This window comes from Vanessa tameamea, chromosome 7 (genome assembly GCF_037043105.1).
Source record: "Vanessa tameamea isolate UH-Manoa-2023 chromosome 7, ilVanTame1 primary haplotype, whole genome shotgun sequence".
Taxonomy (NCBI): Eukaryota; Metazoa; Arthropoda; class Insecta; order Lepidoptera; family Nymphalidae; genus Vanessa; species Vanessa tameamea.
In genome coordinates, this window is record NC_087315.1 from 4,725,277 (window position 1) to 4,745,982 (window position 20,706).

The window sequence follows — 20,706 nt, forward strand, 5'->3', positions numbered from 1 at the left end:
TATGTATGTATGGGTTCGCCGTGTATGTATATTTGGATTTGTTGTGGCTATCACAATAAGTATCACTGGCTTACTCACGCTTCAAACCGAAACGCAATAATACTAAGTATTGTTGTTTGACGGTAGAATACCCGATGAGTGAGTGGTACCTACCCAAAGAGGCTTGCACAAAACCCTACCACCGAGAAACTACCACCACCATAGACTCTAAGCTCCAATAGGGACCCCACATAAATAGATTGACGACTAGATTCAGCTCTTCAGCTTCTCTTTAGGCTCTTGACTGATCATTGATTGATTTTTGTATTACAGAAGAGAGCTATTCGTGCAATCTATAAACTGGACCCAAAAGTTTCATTAAGATGTAAAAGTTAAAGAAATTAAAATAATGACTGTCGTTTGTCAATTTGTTTTTGATAGTGTATTTTCCCAGAAAATTTGACGTACATTTTAGCTATTAATAAGCAAGTGTAACGCTATATTGAATAAAGATTTTTGACTGTGACTTTATGTTACGTAGCATTATTAATTAAGTATTATTAAGAGGGAAAATTAGTTTTTTTGTATGTAGTAGGTGAACTCCGAAAATATTGATCCAATTCAAAAAAATAACTAATAGAAATCTACATTATTCCTGAGTGCTGTAAGGTATAAATTATATGATTATCATTTCATTTTGTGTATTACCTAATAAATTACATCCTTGCGAAGTCGGGACGGGACGCCTAGTATTTTAATACAAAAGGCTAAACTATCGATCCGCCTACCTAGTTATTCGCTTTATGTGTGAATACGTATTAAGCAACAGAAACCCTTATTTTTCCACATTTTTATCAAATATCATGTACTGAATTAAAGCAAATACTACATATATTTCCTCAAATTTTAAAGAGTACCTACTGTGATTGATCAAAAAGTCTCTGAAGTTAATTCGGAGATCGACTAATAATTGCAACAAAGCTTACATAAACATAGTAAACGATATCTTAAAAAATATTACACAAAATACACAAGCTACGTCTATATGGAAACAATAAGCTATCATTATAAGTGACCTAATAATGGAATTATTAGTTTAACAGAAAAATAAATTTATTAGGTACGATTCAAAAGTCTATTTGAATAACAACATATTAATTTAACAATTATTCATTGATATATTTGATTAATTCTGAGTCGATGTCATGCGAATTCGAAAAAACAAACAAACCAGTTACATATTTATAATATTAGTAGGTTTCATTTTTTAGGTATCTAAATATTAATACAACAATATTTAGAATTTTATGAAACTTGAATAATTCATTAATGATATATAGTAATCATTGTATATCGAGCTATTTATCATTTTAATCGGCGATAAGATGTCCTCAATCTCCATTTCGGCGTGTAATAATTTAAACATTCGTTTGTGTTTCATAGGTCAAAGACAACCAAAATGGTGAGCAAAGTAATGTAACCTTGTAATTGTAATGTAAAGTATTTGTTTCCTTTAAAGTAAATTGGTATAAGTATAAAGTATAATTAATAAAAGAAAAAATCGTAAAGTTTAAAATTTTGAAAGTATCAGAATTTAATTAAACGCGGCTTAATAATGTAGAAAACATTTACAGTCGAGCAAGAGATGAGTAAATTATACAATTTGTTCTTTTTCTATTAAAAATCTCTTACTTCACATTCTTCGCTTAAGCTTCAAGTGTTCTATCTTTCCAATGATCTATAACCACGGCTCTCAGTTTAATATCTCGGTTCCCTTATATAATCGTAATTAAATACGTAAATATTTCAGATAAAGTTATGCGTGTTAATGAGCATTCTGACCTTAACATGGGCTGAACCTCGTCTGATAGATCCTCCTCTGCGAGTAGATCTTCAACCCCCAGAAGATTTTCGGTCTCTATCATCTGGAAATGTTAAGACAGCCTGGATTAATATGCCTATTGATCATTTCGATCCACAAAACAAGGATACTTATCGAATGGTAAGTAGGTACTTAAATGTTTATTTTAATTTAACTTGATATATATTTCGTTTTGATTAGACTTCAAATCATTTTGCTACAAATAATTAACTATATTTATTCAATTATTTTGTGAGAAACAAAAAAAACTAGCTCATTCTATATTGCTTTAAAGCAGTACCGTATGTTCTTATTGTCTTAAGGTAATAAGAACATGAGGTACCCTACCTATTTTCAACTGTAGTAGTAGTTAAACAAACTAGTAAGATATATTCCTAACAATACCTAACACTAAACTATTTACCTCACACAACGGAATCTATTATCTGAATATTGTTCCTGTAATTTCATGAGCTCAGTGACACTAAGTTGACATGAATAAGTGGGTGGTATACACTTATATAGGCTTGCACAAAATGGGTGGATAATCTTACAACCAGATTTTAAGTTAAAATATTGTCATTTCAGCGATTTATGTTTAATGAAGAATTTTTTGGTGGAAAGGACTACCCTATATTTATATTAGTAGGCGGTGAATGGGACATAGTACCAGGATGGTTGCAAGGCGGAAACATGTACCTTATGGCTCAAGAGAACAAAGGGTACCAGATATACACTGAACATAGATTTTACGGAGAGAGTCTGCCCTACAAGTAAGGAATATTTCTACAGAAATACTTACTTAATATCTTTTTACCGGCGCTACCTTGGGTTAGAATCCAAGACCGCAGAATCTATGGCCTTATATCAGGTCACTTGAACAACGAGAGTTTCAAAAAACTTACATAAATATGTCATCAATAATACATAATCATTTCAAAAACAATTTAATTTAACAGCGCTTGTAACAATTTAATTTAACGTATTATAATTAGTCACAAATATTTATTTCAGAAACTTTACTACAGAAAATCTTCGATTCTTAAACGTAGATCAGGCATTAGCCGATCTCGCATACTTCATAAAAGAAATCAAGAAAGGGCCAAGATTTACTAACAGCAAAGTGATATTATACGGCGGTTCGTACGCTGCTAACATGGTGCTGTGGTTCAAACAAAGGTACCCACACTTGGTTGTAGGTGGAGTTGCGTCGAGTGGGCCTATAATGGGGAAAGTGGATTTTAGAGGTCAGAGTTATTTTGAAATTTACACCTTGATATTTTAAATTTAGTTACTTATTACTAGAACGTACTTAGAACGTTATTACTTTATTTGTTTATTTTTAAACAGGCGAAATAAATAATTTTAAAACACAATTCAAATAATAATTAAGTATTAGAACCTGTTAGGAATACATCCTTTTAGTAAAATCGTCGAAGTCTAAATCACATTGTCTTTCATTAGAGATAGTATATGTATATAATATTTGACAGAAGAGACGCAGAAGGCTATGTTAGAGTAGGGTCTATGCTGGGGTACTCTATAACCTGTAGTAATAATCAGTAGGTACATAGTGTTTTTAGGAACCAAACCAGATTAAGAACAAATAGTGATAAATCTATATAATCTACTTTTAAACTTTCGTAATTAAAATGTTTAATTATGAAACTTTTCCAGAGTATTTGGAAGTAGTCCACGATGCATTTTTATCTGAAGGCGGAGAAGAGTGTATGTCTGTTATAAATCAAGGAATAAGTGATACCATCGCCGCCTTAGCCACAGAATCCGGACGACAGTCCATACAACGAGCGTACAGGTAACACGATTATGTTTTAGTAGTTGTTGAAATTAAAACAGATAATTGAGTGAGGTACGAATTAAGTAATTTCTAGTTTTTATTATGAAATAATAGTGATGTTTTACAGTGCCCCGTACAAATAATAATACTCTTCTATATTTTAAAAATGAGAAGAAGGAATTTTAGTTAGATTTTTTATTGTTCATACAAACGTTCTTTACTTAGACTGTGCTCTCCACTGGTCCATACGAACGAGTATGATCTGGGCTATTTTTCGGGACTCATCAGCTGGACGTTCTCCACGTCAGTGCAGCAGGCGCGTCCTAGCACTCTAACCGCTATCTGCAGGAACTTTGTTTCTAACGGTTATGGTAATATCGCAATTGTGTATTATTTTCACACTAAACGCTTTTATGTGTTTCGTCTTTATAGATTATTTGATTTGGCTAGCTTATGCACAAAATCCCCACGGTTTTCATGTAGGATCACCCTGATAAAACTATTGAGGTTTTTCAAGAAAGTGCTGAGGCTCTTTAAGGAAGTGCTCTTAAGATATTATTCATGTTTTATTATTTTAGGTTCAACTCCGATGGAACAGATTGGAAATTACATAGCTATAACTCGAAATCTTGGCGACAATTGTTGGCAAATGGACTACGAGTCATATGTTGAGAGATATCGCAATGAAAACTCTAATTGTAAGCAATATATTCAAATTTTCCATTAGTAATTTATTTTAAATATAAAGTAGGAGCAATTAATTTCTTTTAAGTCTCTTTTTGTAGTTTTTAAATATTTTGTTAGAAATATGTCAAACCAGTAAAAATAGTAAATTGTATATGGAAAAATGTTAAAACATTCTTGAACAGATTGACGACTATAAGAATTAATACTTTAACAAAGTGAATTAACAATTAAAGAAGACTAAAGAATATTGAAAATAAAAAAGGCTAAAGATAAACAAAAATGATTATCTATACCAATATTATAAACACGAAAGTAACACTACCTGTCTGTTGCTCCTAAAACGTGAGCAAAGCCGCGGGGCGTTATCAATCGATTGACCGATCTTCAGCTCCAATTTTACTTATGTTCAAAATATTATGAACTTTTAGCTCGCGCGTGGTATTACCAAACGTGCACCGAGTACGGTTACTACCAGACAGCTCCGCGTTCCAGGACTGTGTTTGATCAACTCAGGTGGCTCAGCGTGCATTTTTATGTTGATCTATGTCAGCAAGTATTCGACCAAAGGTAAATTATATTTTTATTTTTATAGGAGACAAATAAATAAATTCAAATTGTTTCACTACTTAGGTACATCCTAAAATTAAAAGATTTCGCTACTTATAAACTCAGTTCAAAACATAGTTTAACTTACAAACAGAAAAAAAAATCTGTATGTTTGAATGCATAATTTTTTTTATTGTAAATAGTTAATTAAAAAAACTACAAAAGCATTTTTAAAAAGCACATCATACATCAATTAATGCGCGTAGAGTGAATAGATAGGATCAGCTGTTTATTGTTTACATTAGTAGATATATTAAAATATTTTACATATATACATACATTACATGTTGACGCCCTTATTAAGCTTAACAGAAACCATAAACCAAGCTAATTTGACAGGATTATATCGTTTAATAACTTGACTTGACTTGAGTAAGAGATGACAATATTTTTAGTCTAGCCATCGTCTTTAGAATATTGGCACAGCTTTACAGAATGGTACCAACGTTTTTAACAGCTCAACTCAAATTAGTTTAACTTATATTACCTTAGTACGATTTTTATATAAAGGTGTTTTTTAAATAATTTATTTTAGATTTGACGAAGCGTTCGTATACGATGCAGTGGAGCGAGTGAATCTGGTGTTCGGCGGCCTGCAGCCTGACGTCAACAACACAATCAACATTCACGGCAGTGTGGACCCGTGGCACGCGCTCGGCGTGCACGACCGCGACCTTAAGGACGGGTCGCCCACCATCACCGTGCCCCGGTAAGCGTTTTTACCACCACCGCGGTTTATCCGAACAACTTGTGTCTATTATTCTGTTCTAATACAAACTTTAACTGCGGTAGTACTACGCCCCCCTTCCCTCCAAAAACATGATGACTGTGCAAAATTAGTTTTTTCTACCCCACAAGGGTTCTGTCAGCGAAGAATCTCTCTTTGGGTATTTAAGCTCACCGCCTGAGCACATCCAACTAACTACAGATTATGTACTGCATCAGCTCCAATTCGCAGAGATTGTGATTCTTGGTGAGGCTTTAACGCCAACGACCCCAAATTGCTTGGATCACGTATTACCGATATGATATCTTAGCTTATGATGTGATAGCGCGGAGAGTATCATACACCTTCCCTGTTGGACCTTCCACTGATATTTAAATCGGACGGGTGCCAGGTATCTATCGATTCTCTTGGCACGTCGGACAACTGTCTTGTTAAAAGTACATTGCCGGTAACGCGACTTAAACGGTCTTCCTTTTGGGGGCTGCGGCCATTAATATCTTTGTTTAAATATTTGGCGCATTCCTAAATTATTAGCAAAACGCTATTTAGAAATGACCAGCTACTTAATTTATGATTTCCGTTAAACGTAATGGTTATATTTTCAAACAAAGGCTCTGCAATAACAAGTATGCATTTTTATTTGCAAGATATTTGGTAACTGAACATAAATTTTAACTACAGTGCTAAGGAACACACAATTACAGCAACGTTGGACAGTAAATTTCAAGATAAACTTTATGAAAATCAACGACTTCATGAAGAAATTGACTCATTCAGGGAATGTAATGTACTCATGAAAGTTCGCTGTGTCGCATCACTGAGCTGGAACAGAGTTTATGTGAGGCACAAAAGTTAATATCACACTTTGAAAATGTTAAAAGTTGTACAGACTCCGATGCCACACAGAGTCTTTTCAATGAGCTTTTTAATTGTGACTCGCTTGGTATGAACAACATCACCACTATTGACTTAATAGAGGATGCATCACAGTGTGAAAGCAGGATGGTTATGGGAAGTCATACAAAAATTAAAAAATACATTAAAATAAACAACATGATCAAAAGAATAAGAAAATTAATAGCAAAGTCTAAAAATTCTAAAAATATCGTACAATTAAGAAAGGAAAATATGAGTCTTATTAATTCTCTAAATTCTTGTTCTTTTGAACTACAACAAACAAAACATAAATATGAAACAGACTCAGAACAGTTCCAAAATAAAATTTATAGATTAAAATCTGCTCTAAAAAATATTAGTAATAAATATGAATTGGCTCAAAAACAAATAGGAGAACACATTCTTGCAGTCAATGAGCTATTAAATATTAGTAATTACTAATTATAATATGGAACGATTCGACTCCCTAACAAATAATCAAATAAATTGTAATTGTCAGTCCGCTTACACTTTGCTACCACTTCCTCTGGTCGATGAGTCACATACTGTCACAGAAAATAGTATTACCAAAAACATTTCCCAGAAATGTGTCACTGCAAATAGTAATAGCCCAAATAGCCTAATGCATACAACGTCTGACCCAGCCTGTAATACTTATAATACATATATGTATTCGGACAAGGTAGGCCAAGGGATGGGATCATTATTAAGCAATAATTTGAAGCAAATCTACTTAATATATGTAGTCCAGGACTGATATGAAATGATAAATAAAATTAAGCAAATTAAATACAATGAAAATTCAAATATTATATATTTATATAGAGACAGTTTATCGGTTAGGAATAAAGATGTCTTAAAATCAATTGACATACTACTTGACATTAATAAAAAATCTAAATGTAAGTTTATTCTTTGTGCTTTCCCATACTCTAAATTTCTAACGGAAGCACAAAATAAATATATTTATAATTTAAACAAATTACTACACAGCATGACGTGCCGTCATAGTGACATATTTATTAATTTTGACATCAATAAATTTATATTTAATTTTAAGCTGACAAAGGATATAATGTACCTGCCACTTAAATGTAAACCACATATAGCTACATTGTTAGCTTATAATATATTTGATCCAATTGTAGATACTACAATTTAAAAAAATATTATACTTTTGATTAGTAGTTGTGCTACTAACAATAATAAATTTAAAAACTAGGTAATAAGACAACGGGTAAGCACTGTGAATATATTAATAATATTGTAAATCAGAATATACAGAGCTTATTCAGCAAAGAAAATGAAATAGAATTATTTTTAAAGTACTTCAATATTGACATATTTTATGTAACAGAACATTGGATCTTGTTACATCAACTACCACCTAGTATTAACAATTATAAATTGTCAAGTGCGTTCTTTAGAAAATCAGCTAAACATGGAGGATCATTAATATACACAAAGCAGAATATAAACTGTAAAGAACGAAAAGACATTGTGGATCTTTCCATAGAGCACACTATTTGTTTGTTCTAATTGTCATGTGTGGAACTCGAGCATACTATAGCAATGTGCGTACCGACCTCCACAATAAGATTTTAACCTGTTTGAATGTGTGCTAGAGGATGTCCTTGAGCGAGTTTGTACTGGTCGATAGAATGTTGTTATTTGTGGAGTCCTTCAATCTAAATAATATGTTTTCTGAACCTACAAGAATATCGGCAACTTCCGCAACCTGTATAGATAACGTGTTTTGTAATTGTGAGGCCGTTAATAAGGAAATCTTGTCAAACTTAACATCGGATCACTGTGACCAAATGGTGTCAATAGGTATAAAAGAAAAACAAAAGAAACGGAAAATCACTTGTAGGCCAATTACTTTCAAAGGCTTAATTATTTTCAATAACGCTATACAATGTAACCTTCGAAATTTGAATATTAACTCAAATGATCCCAATTTTTTATATAATTCACTTTTACCATTAATTAAAAACAAATTTAATAAAATATTTCAGTTTAAATCTTTTAATCTAAACGATCAAATACAGTTCTCAGACTGGGCCACTACCGGTATCTATATAAGTCGAAATAGATTATATGAACTATATGAACATAAGAAATATAATCGTAATTATAAATTTCTCAATTTTGTTAAAAAATATTCCAAGTTATTTAAACAAGTTTGTCAAACAGCTCGTTCGTTGCATTAAAAGTAGAATCCTAAAATCTAAAAATCAAATGAACACTAATTGGGATATTATAAGTTCAGAGACAGGCAGAATGAAGTTTGATGCAGGGCAATTAACCCTTAATATAAAAGGGAATATTTTAAGTGAAGATTTAGATGTGGCCAACCAATTCGAACAATATTTCTCTAATATTCCTTTAAATACTACTAAAGGACTTAATGCGTCACCCAATGACGCCTTAGACTTACTTAAATGTTACGTTCCCCAAAATGAGTTAGAATTTTCTTTTGAGAGTATAACTCCGTACAATGTATTAAAAAATTTTAAAACATTAAATCTTAAAAAAACCAGCGATCTATGGGATCTATCAGTTACAATTATTAACAACGTAATTTTTCCAAATCTATTAAAATTAAGTAAAGTAATCCCATTATTTAAGTCCGTTGATAAAAATGACCCAAACAATTATAGATCGATCTCTATTTTGCCAGTATTAAGTAAAATTTTTGAAAAAATCATGCTTAATCAATTGTTGTTATTCTTTAACTCGAATAAGCTATTGCATTCTCAACAGTTCGGTTTTACTAAAGGTCGCTCGACTACTGATGCGGGTATAGCATTTGCTGAGCACATTTATGATGCGTGGGAGAAGTCACAAAATGCTACTGGAGTTTTTTGTGACTTATCAAAAGCTTTCGATTGCGTTAGGCATGATATTCTTCTAGAAAAACTTAAATATTATGGAATCAAGGACCCTACATTGAAATTCATTTCCTCCTATCTTAATGAAAGAGTTTAGAAGGTTGTTGTTAACGGTGCAAAGTCAAATGGCGCTCTGGCGCAAATGGGTGCACCACAGGGTTAAATTTTAGGACCTCTCCTGTTCTTAATATATATAAATGATTTACCTTATTTTGTAAATAAGACTTGCGACATTGTACTGTTTGCAGATGATACATCCCTTATTTTTAAACTCGACAGACGAAATTTAAAGTTTATTAAGACTAAATTAATAAATAAGTCTTATTATTCATTAAATGAGTACTTTTTAGAAAAAAACGCCTGGATTTAGGCTCGGGTTCCATCACAGGACACTAATTTTTGTAAAAAAAAACAGCATTGTAAATCTGTTTATTTGAAAAGAGCAACTAAGCGAGTTTCTTGCCGTTTCTTCTCGCTGGAGGCTACTTTCCGAAACGGTGGTAGTTTTTTAATATCGACGATTCAAAAACGCTTCGTTGTGAAGTTTACTTGAATAAAATTGATTTAATTTGATTTGAAGGAAAAAAGTAAAGAATTTAGTAGCAAATATCAATAAGATTTATAACGGCGTAATTGCTTTTGAATAGTGCTGGAAAAAATGTATGTGGCAAGAAATACATAATTACTAAAAAACACTATAAAAAGAAATTTAAAAGAATTCATAATATATTCGAGCGATGCCACTTCATTCAAATCATCATTAATCGTAAAAAGGTTTACATAATATAACAAACTAACTGTTACCTGCAGCTTTGCTCGCATAGAATATGAATATATTTACAAATTAACTTAAAATATTACGTTAATGTAAGACCTCTTTGTATACCATATTGGTGTGTATTTCAGCCCTTAGGGTGGAATATCCAGAAACACTTAAATGCAAATCAACTCATTTTTAATCAGTAACCCCAAAATAAAATTTCGTGCTTCTAACTTCAAAATAACGGAATACCAGACTAACCTGTATACGAAATGTCACTCCTATTTCCCTCCTTAGGCGTAAAATACCCAAAAAAAGTTTCATGTTTTTAATTTAAAAAATGACGGACTTCCATAAAAACTTTCATCCCTTATTTCATTTACCCCTCAGGGGTAGAATATCAAGAAACGCTTAAATACGTATCTACTCCTTTTTAATCAGTATCCCAAAAATAAGTTTCATGTTTCTAACTTAAAAAAATACGGACATCCATACAAATATTCAACCCCTATTTCACCCCTTTAGGGGTAGAATTTCCAAAATTCGCTACTTAGTGGGTCTCATGATATGTTGGTTTATAAGTGTACAGCCTAAAATATAAGTTTTATGCTTCTAGTTTAAAAAAAAAACAATACTTACAACAACTTACAACCTTTCATCCCCTCACAGCACTTTTTTCCAAATAAAAAATAGCCTATCCTGTCTCTGGCTCTAGACTGTGTTCTAAATTTCATTTAAATCGGTCCAGTAGTTTTGGTGTGAAAGCGAGACAAACAGACAGTTACTTTCGCATTTAAAATATTAAGTATGGATGGCAAATAGTATGCAAAGGTCGAACGCAATTTCTATTTTATTTTCGTTAGCGAGTTATTTCTTATTTCGTTTTTTCCAGAGCATCTCATTGTTTTGACATGGGTAATTGGCGAACCACAGATACGATAAGAATGACCAACGCACAACAAGCAGCAAGAAGACTTGTGGCTCAGTGGCTTTCGGAAACTGTTTAGAATTAGAGATATTTTAATAATACTCAAGTTTTTGTTTGAAATGTTATATTTATTTAATTAATGGTTTCTCTTATACTGTAAGGGTTTTATAAATAAAAAATCATTTCAAATTCCCGATAGTGTGCCGGGAAAACACAGTTTAATATTAGTTTAAAACTCCACATTCAGACAAATTGAAAATACACAGAATTTAGGAATTACAAACTTCAACAGGTCGAAAAATATAATCGAAATGAACTCTACCCGCCCTACAGAACGTCTAGGATAATTTTATAGATAATTTCATTTAATGTAGAGATATTACGACTACGCTTATCACTGGCGGAATCATAATCGATATTGTATTAAATGCACAGTGTACTACTGCCCCGGATGAGTCGGTGTGTTTTCAAAATGGCTCTTTTCCACGTCGAATCCTTTTCAGAAACACAACACAAATTGTACTGCGCAGAAGGCGACGCGGGCTATTTTTTATTAGGTGCACTTACAACTAAGTATTCGACACTTAGTACCTTATGTAGTAATTAGTATGCTTAAGACTGAAAATATTGCCTTACTCCACAGTACTATATTTGCAGTAAAGCGAGAAAAAGCGAGACGATATTGCATCGTCCCTCTAACTCGCTCTACTGTGACGCAACCGAGAAAGTAGTCTACTCTACAGGAACATCATAGCACTAACATTATCACAAGCTCACTCACAATGAAAATCATTCGAGATATATATTGGCAGTCCATTGTTTAAATTGCGAAACTTTGTCAATGTAAAATGTGACAAAACAAGAAAAAAAAACGGGATACAATTTAAAAACAATACAGATATGTTATATGGCAGGCAAATTATTACATGAATAGGACTGCCTCGTTTGTCCCGAACTAACTCAAATTCATAAATGACGGCACCCGTTACGGCCATGAATCAAATTTTAAAGAATACTTAATAATAAACTGAATCGCGCAAAGAATGGCAAATGGTCAACACTGTCACTATCATCCGCGAGATTGGTCGTATTAACAAATAATAATAGTCTATGTCTATAGAGAGTCGTCAGCAATGGCGGCCTGGCTCTCGTTCTACAGAAACACACGTAGACAAAGAGTTCAAAATAAACTGATGAAATATTTACAATATTCTAGGTGTTCACATTACAAGTCAATCTACGACAAGGGGTTTGGGGCTCTCCCATGGGAAACCCTCTCGGCCAAAGTGTCCATATGTACTTGTTTTCTGATAGATTGGTGCTCGGAGATTTAGTTCCCTGAAAATATAAATAAACAATTAATACTCTTTTCTTATGTTATAGTCCACAAATTGGATATACACTGACATAAATTTATGTGACAAAGATAAACACAACTACAACTCATTTCAAGCTTGTTATGAAATAGCAAATCAATTAGTTTTCAATTTATACTATAGATGTATTTAAAATAATGAGTGTGATGCAAAGGGTTGTAAAATAATAAAAATTTGGTTGTAATAAACTTATTATAATATTGACACCTCTGCTGAAGAATCACACAATCAATTTCTTATTTTAGTAAATCATTAGCATATAACAAGCACTGGATTTTTTAAGTATCAATTGAAAAACATTTATTATTGACGAAAGAAGATTTTCCAGAGTATGCACATCAAAGTACACATAAACAGCTTGATAAAGTTTTCAATGGTTATGGTACACATTTTTCTTAATTTTAGATTTCCAAATAAATTACATTTGCACCACAATCTAAGCAATGTGAAATTTAATCAAACAATGTGATGCATTATCTTGCTTCTGTTTATATTTTCTTTTTATTAAATGTAATGGGTTATGTGATTTACTTACTTGACTATTTTTCCTGGTCGTAGGTCAAAGTTCTTTTGTACAATAGCAAGTAATTCTTGCTGCGTCTTGTGTGAAGTGCCGTAGTCGAAGACAGTGATAGATAATGGCTCAGCAACACCAATAGCATAGGCGACCTGAAATTATAAACGTTAAAAACAAAGCATTACTTTCAAGTTTTGCTATATACTTTATCAATTGTTGCTGCAATGTTTGTATCCAACATAACGTAAATTCTGAACAAAGAGGCATTTCATTGAGAGCTTTGTGCATTGTCAAGAGACATTAGAGACAAATGCACGAAGATGTAAAATATATCAAAGTCAAAAATCTTTATTCAATATAGAAGTGTTTACACTTGCTTATTGATAGTCAAAAATCTACCACCGGTTCGGAATTTAACAACTCGGGCCGGAAAAGAATCGGCGAAAGAAACTCAGCGGTATTTTTTTTTTTTTCCATTTCGCATGTAAAATAATAATTATATTATAGTTATTTGAAAGCTGGCCTGGAGGCAATCATTTCATTCCCAAGGTGTGCAGTCAACTAAAGAGTCATTAGTGTTGTAACATCCTTTAGAACACAAACACTCTTTAACGATTCTTTTGAATTTTATAATTGAATAATTTTGAACATTTTCTGGGATCCTGTTGTAAAAACGTATACATTGCCTGTGTAAACGGGTACTTGGAGTAACAAGTTTATTCTTGGTCCTAGTGTTAATAGAATGTATGTCACAATTTCTGGGAAAATCATTTATGTTTTTGCGTACATACATAACATTATCAAAAACAAATTGAGAAGTGACAGTCATTATTTTAATTTCTTTAAATATTTATCTCTTAACGAATCTTTTGGGCCCAGGTTATAAATTGCACGAATAGGCCTCTTCTGCAGTACAAAAATGGTATTGATGTCAGCTGCATTACCCTAAAGTAGGATGCCATACGACATTATACTGTGGAAATAACTGAAATACACAAGGCGAGCCGTATCCACATCAGTCAAAAGTCTAATTTTTTTTACCATTGGCAGATAGATGTAATAAAATAGAGGTCATTTGACAATATAGATATTTAAAAAAAATCTTATTTTAAAGCTGCGCACAAGAGATAATTATCAATGTACGGTAAATCGACGTACCTGCACCATACAGCGACGGCACAGGCCTGCGCGCACGAGCGACTTGGCGACCCAGCGAGCGGCATAGGCGGCCGAGCGGTCAACCTTCGTGAAGTCCTTGCCGGAGAAGGCGCCGCCTCCGTGCGCGCCCCAACCGCCGTACGTGTCCACAATGATCTTGCGACCCGTCAGGCCCGCGTCCGACTGAGAAGATAACGTATTTAATTACTTCTTAACTACTAACAACATTCATATGTTTCTATAACAGATAATTTTAGTTGCAGTATGGATGAATAAGGAGATCGAATACTATTTGAATAAAATAAAATAAACGCTATCGCGATATTTCTTTTCGTTTTCACGACTTTAGAAACTAACTAGCGCCGGCTTCGGGTACAATTTATTAATAAAGAAAAGCACTCAGGAATAATGTTTTTCACTAGTTAAATTTTATTTTTTTATAATATTAGTGTAAATAAAAATTTTCAGATCAATAACTTATATAATAATATCAAAACCTTTTGGAATTATATAAAAAATGTGCAAAATGGTAGCACTCAAACAATCTACTACCACTAGAATCAGGGTTCGAAAGGTTAATTAGCAATGATAATTATCACGATAATTATCACGATAATTATCATGATAATAACAGGTTGATAATTATCAATTGATAATAACAAAAAATTGCGCCCGTGAAATAGAACTGTATTCTAAGTATCCAAACGTGTATTTCCGCACTTGTTGAGTGTATCCGAACGCACGTCTAGCCGCGACACGGGAATTCCCCCAATTCACAAAAAATCTCAGTTGGTGTTACGTAAAGCCAAGTGAACTCGAATGTTATTGTTTTATTATGTTAAATTTGTTTATTGTGTTGAATTTCAACAATGCCGCGCGAGAAAGATCCAGTGTGGTCATACTTTAGCACTAAGACAAAAAATACTGGGTTATGGGCTCGGTGCAAAAAATGTAACAAAGAGATGCAAGGAATACTAAATAGAATGAAATCTCACGTAAAAGTATGTCAGCCGCAAGTAAAGATAACAGAACCAGATTCCCAGCCATCAACCAGTTCCAGTTCAGTTCAGCCTCAGTCACAACTGACTATAATGCGCCAAAACACAGGTTTGGCATTTCATGTTTCTTTATTTAGAGTTATATTTACAATCATAAATCATAATAAATAATCTCAAATCGTTGATACACGAGAACAAGGGTCAGTACTCAGTTCACACAGAGACGCAATAAGAGGCCAGTAGTTTCAAGCAGCGCGACTCCGCGTGGGAATTTCAAATTCTAGTACCTAAATTAATTTGCATTTTGTATTGCTAATAAGATTTGTACGCACGCCGGGTCGCGTCGCTATGTGTAGTGACTGTCTCCGAGTAACCTCAACCTCAGTTTTTAAGAATACATAAATAAATTCGTTTTTTTGTTTAGGCAAAACAATAGAAGTTAGTGAGGAAGCTGAAAGTGGCCGAAAGCAGTTACCTACACAATCGAAAATACTATGTCTTAAAAATTCCGAAGTCATAACAACAACATAGGAATATAAACAAAAAATTGATATGCAGGTCGGAAAATACTTTTACGCGACTAACACTCCATTCAATCATGTTGAACACGAAGAGTTTAAAAAATTGTGCTCCCTTTTACGGCCTGGGTATAGACCTCCATCAGCATATGAAATAGGCAATACTATTTTAGAAAAAAATTATGCTGACACAATGTCTATATGCTAAGAAAAACTTACGAATCAAACAGTTTGCATGTCTCAGGATGGCTGGAGCAATGTTCACACTGATCCTCTGATTTGCAGTAACATTGTTACTGCTCAAGGCGACTCAATGTTTGTAGAATGTGCGGATACAAAAGAAAATCCACATACAGCACTTAATTTGAAGGACATCGCACTAAAAGCAATGGCTAAAGCTAAGCAGGAATTAGGCGTTACTGTTAGAAGTTTTGTCAGGCAGTGCTGCAAATGAACGATTAATGCGGAGTGATCTTGAGAAAACTGAAGACGTAGATATAATACAATATGGATGTTCAGCTCATATCTTAAATCTTCTGGCTAACGATTTGGAGATCCCTGCCGTTACCGCATCGATTGTCAAAGTAATAAAATACTTTCGCAACCATCACACATTCCAGCAGCTCTATACAAACAAGCAGGCGGTAAAAAGTTAGTCCTCCCTCTAGAAGTACGATGGAACACGATGAACGACGCTATTCGCTCGTATCTGGGCAATAGAGGAATTTTAGTTCAAGTTAGCCAAGACCATAAAGACAAAATCGATAGGGAGGTTATAAAAATTGTGAATGACTGTCAGATTACAATGAATGCTGTAGATTTCCTTAAAACATTGTCACACATTGCAACAGCTCTCGACAGGATGCAACGTAATACTACCACAATAGCTATAGCTGTTGAAATATGGAATAAACTCGAGGTTGACCTGTTGGGTAACAGTGCATACCAAAGTGCCAAAACAAAGAAAGTATTTTTGAGCCGCAGAGCAATGGCGCTGCAAGGCTTACATTACGCTGCGAATATGATAGATCATAGGTTCCTTGGTCGAAACCTAAACAATGAACAGATAAAACAAGCGTATGACTTCATAACTGCTGGAGGAGTTGATGAAAACTTCGCTCCTTTCATAATGGCACTAACAGCAAAGTCTCACCCTTTTCCCAAATTCATGTTTGGCGAATAGTTCAAGAACACCTGCCCTATGTTGTGGTGGACTTCCGTGACTCTAGAAGATGAAGAGAGATGGCCACAAAAAGAAAAGTTCATAAAGTTTTGTGAACAGTTATTAACCGCAACAGCTTCAACTGCACCATTAGAGAGATGTTTTTCAACATTTGGGCTTGTGCAGTCAAAGCTAAGAAACCGACTTGGCAACGAAAAGACTGCAAAGCTGGTATTCTTGTTTAAGTATTACAACCAAAAAGACAAAACCAAGAAGCAAGATCTAGGTTGGCTTTTAGAAGAACAAATAAGTTCTAGTTCTACTGAAGCTATAGCAGCAACAATGCCAATGGAAATAGAATCATCATCTGATGAAGATATTCCTTTGGCTTCTTTGGTCAAGTAGTTTAGTTGCAAATCTGTCAAATCTGACGAACACCGATTTCACCTTTAATTAATGACATTAATGTTGATTTGTATTGTATTATGTTATATAAAAAAAATTAAACATATATTTTTTGTTTGTTTTGAGACAATAAACCATCGATATTTCTTATGAAACAATTTAACAAATGATATTTTAATAATGGTGAAAATTATCGTATAATTATCACGGCTCGTTATTATCTTGATAATTTCGAACCCTGACTAGAATTAGCTTTAAAGATATTGTTATTTCCGCAATCATTCAGAGATTACATCCAATCGGCAGGTTGAGTGTTACTAAGGCATATGTTTAAGATTACATTTTAATACCATTTATTAATTGATGTAGTCACATTTTTTTAGTCATTACGCTTTCACATCTTAACTTCTCTACCTAACAGCATAAAACTTGGCATACATATTGCCAGGGGGTACACAAAAGAACAATCAGTTACAGGTTTACCAGTAATGAGGTGGTAACTCAAGTTCTAACATAAGAAAAATCTTATGTTAGATTTTAAATATTACAGGACACCTAATGTCACAACCCTCTAAAAATAATCCTATTCATTTTCGTTCCTATTATTTGACCTCTATGGAAAAATTAAAAAAAAAAGGGGTTTAACTACAAATTCTTTGTCCTGTCTACAAAGAATTGCCATATAGATGGAGTAGAGTTTAATGTATAAATTGTTATTTATTTACCTGTGGTCCACCAATTATGAAGAGTCCAGAAGGATTGATGTGTATAACAGTTCTTTCATCCAAATATTGTGCAGGAATGACTTCATTTATCACCTTGTTCTTAATTTCCTCACGGAGTGTTTCAACTGCAATCTGTTTATAAAAAAAATTTCAAATTTATAGTTCCATTTTATAATTATCATTAAATTATTATAATAAATTGTCAATACAATACCTTCTCAGAATGCTGAAGTGAGACAACAACTGTGTGCACTCTTTGAGGGACTGTTGCACCTCCTGCAAAAACGTACTCACAGGTCACCTGTAAAAAAATACTCCTAATTAAATTGCTGCTAATATTAAAATACTTTTGCAAATCAATAAATTCATCTACTGAAGAATTATATTGTAATTTTGTAGGCCTACTCATTGTTGTCATTCTCAAACAAAAAGAAATAACATTCTTGTTACCTGTGTTTTGGAGTCAGGTCGAGCCCACCAAAATTCACCATTCCTTCTTAGTTCTGCAATCTTCTGATTGAGTCTGTGAGCAAGTACTACAGTGAGTGGCATGCATTCTTCTGTCTCATCTGTAGCATAGCCGAACATCAACCCCTAATAAAGAAAAAGCTGATTTAGAAAAAAAAAAAACACATTGATAATATAATTAAAAGCCCCAAAGTATTGTACAAATGATTAAAACCACTAGTATTCAAATAAAAAAAGGTAAATTGAAAATAACAGGTATAATTTATTTTATATCAATAATGTTAGTACCTGAGTTAAAAGTTATCTTCCTTTAATTTTTTTTACATAAACCTTCAATTTAAATATAAAGTATATCAACATTCAACTTCAACTTGAAATAAAGAATATATTAATTTATTTTCTTACATTTTCATATGAACTTAAATTAAACATGACCCAAGAAAGCCCAATGGAAATAAGATTTAAATAATCAATTAACATGAAACAGGTGCTTGTTGACTTTTACTTTATTTATATATATAGTGATCCCCGAAGCGTTTTCCTTATTGAAAAAAAAAAAAAAAAAATAAATTTAATATATCCAATCGAAAAAGCATGTAAAATTTTTGTGCTTATGATGATGATGATTCTTTTCATTGATTTTAAATTTCCATACACATGTATTTTAATATTTAAAATTCAGCTGCTATTCAGAATAAATTAATCAAAAAACGTGACTGATTCACATGCTATTTACCTCATTTATCTAATTACCATTATGGTTATTACCTACCTGATCCCCAGCCCCAACTTCATCTTCATTTCTGTTTTCATGCACACCCGCAGCAATGTTCGGTGACTGCTGGTCTAGTGCGAGCATCACACTGCATGTCTTGTAATCAAACCCTGGCCCAACATGCACATAATGATAACAATTGTTGCGATATGATATTCTTTCGGTAAAACTATACCGATATAATTATACCTTATTGAGTTAACTAATTATCTTGTATGAGTAATACATACTGTAGAAAAACCCCATCATACATTTGATTACCTTTTATGATGATATACCCAGAAGTTACACCATATTTGACATATTTACATGCAAATTGATTCGAACAATTCAGACTTGATAGCCCAATATATCGTGCATGAGACTCAATTTGAATACCTGGTCTCCAGCCCCAATATCAATTTCATCTCTGTCCCGATAGACCCCGTCCGCTATGTTTGGACTTTGTTCTTCAATAGCCACTAACAAATTTAGTGTACGCCAATCAAAACCTAGTGTACGAAATTATTATTTAAACTGTTCTAATACATGGAGGTCATGCTGAGAAATTTTGAACACTATATCAAGTAGTACTTGGCAAAGAGCCAATATTATACGTTAATATTGTTTGTTTAGTCTTATCTTACCTTTGGAAGAATCATCGTAACCAATGTGTTTCACTGTTTCTCTGACTACTTTTTGATAATCAACATTGGCTTTGGAGGTAATTTCACCGCACAGCAAAATCATTCCCGTCTTTGTGACAGTTTCTGTGGATTAATTCCATATTTAAGATTGAAATTATTTAATATCTACTAATATAAATATTGTAAATATATTAATTAAATCGACTCACCGCAAGCAACTTTGGCGTCAGGATCTTGTTTCAAATGCGCATCAAGGATAGCATCACTTATTTGATCACACATTTTATCTGGAATACAGATTGTTGATTAGTATCCTGTTCACTCATTGATTTATTCACATACAAATATAATTATTGCAACTACTTTAAACCACGTGTTTTGAAAATCTCCCTTACTTTAACCACTTCATTAATAATATGATGTAACCTAATAGTTACTTTACATCATAATTTATAGCACATGACAAAAAATATTTAAACGAAGTATTTTAAGTTTGTACGAAACAAAAGTTAAAAATGCAAAACCAAAATATTTTGTATTGATGCAATATCTGCGCACATGTTTAAAGCGGCCATCTTTCACAGATTAGACCATTCCTCTACTCTTAGGAAAAACTAACCTGGATGACCCTCGCCGACAGATTCCGACGTAAATAAAAACACAGATCCATCTTCCATATCATAACTGTGACCATTTGTTTTAGCATATCCATTCATTTTTGAGGTTTCCGGCATTCTGAATTTAGAGTTAGCTCACTAAAATAACACGACAATTATCCCCTTGAATTAATACTGTGGAAAAGAGGCCCGGCGCGAATATGCGCTCTTATTTATAAGGTCGG

The 20,706-nt window shown here is 33.1% G+C and overlaps 2 protein-coding genes and 1 long non-coding RNA gene across 4 annotated transcripts; 2 read left to right on the forward strand and 1 right to left on the reverse strand.

Moving 5' to 3' along the window:
* The first annotated feature begins 1,349 nt into the window (after window positions 1-1,349).
* Window positions 1,350-12,064, forward strand: LOC113401282 (putative serine protease K12H4.7). Its single transcript, XM_026641121.2, has 10 exons — window positions 1,350-1,441; window positions 1,790-1,981; window positions 2,429-2,613; window positions 2,855-3,087; window positions 3,518-3,656; window positions 3,864-4,009; window positions 4,217-4,336; window positions 4,754-4,892; window positions 5,467-5,640; window positions 11,102-12,064. Exons 1-10 carry the CDS (start codon window positions 1,439-1,441, stop codon window positions 11,214-11,216), a joined length of 1,446 nt encoding a protein of 481 aa, XP_026496906.1. The 5' UTR covers window positions 1,350-1,438; the 3' UTR covers window positions 11,217-12,064.
* On the reverse strand, window positions 11,320-20,706 carry LOC113401283 (S-adenosylmethionine synthase). 2 transcript variants are annotated; one of them, XM_026641125.2, is made up of 10 exons: window positions 20,485-20,706; window positions 20,075-20,152; window positions 19,866-19,988; window positions 19,237-19,349; window positions 18,447-18,590; window positions 18,211-18,297; window positions 17,997-18,128; window positions 14,189-14,371; window positions 13,049-13,182; window positions 11,320-12,475 (listed from the first exon to the last, which is right to left on the reverse strand). In XM_026641125.2, exons 1-10 carry the CDS (start codon window positions 20,597-20,599, stop codon window positions 12,370-12,372), a joined length of 1,215 nt encoding a protein of 404 aa, XP_026496910.1. In that variant the 5' UTR covers window positions 20,600-20,706; the 3' UTR covers window positions 11,320-12,369. The 2 variants fall into 2 exon arrangements, with proteins under 2 accessions (XP_026496910.1, XP_026496908.1); XM_026641123.2 differs by lacking the exon at window positions 19,237-19,349 and adding an exon at window positions 19,618-19,730.
* LOC135193372 (uncharacterized) lies at window positions 19,871-20,629 on the forward strand. Its single transcript, XR_010309193.1, has 2 exons — window positions 19,871-20,047; window positions 20,450-20,629. It is a non-coding gene; the product is annotated as an uncharacterized LOC135193372 (long non-coding RNA).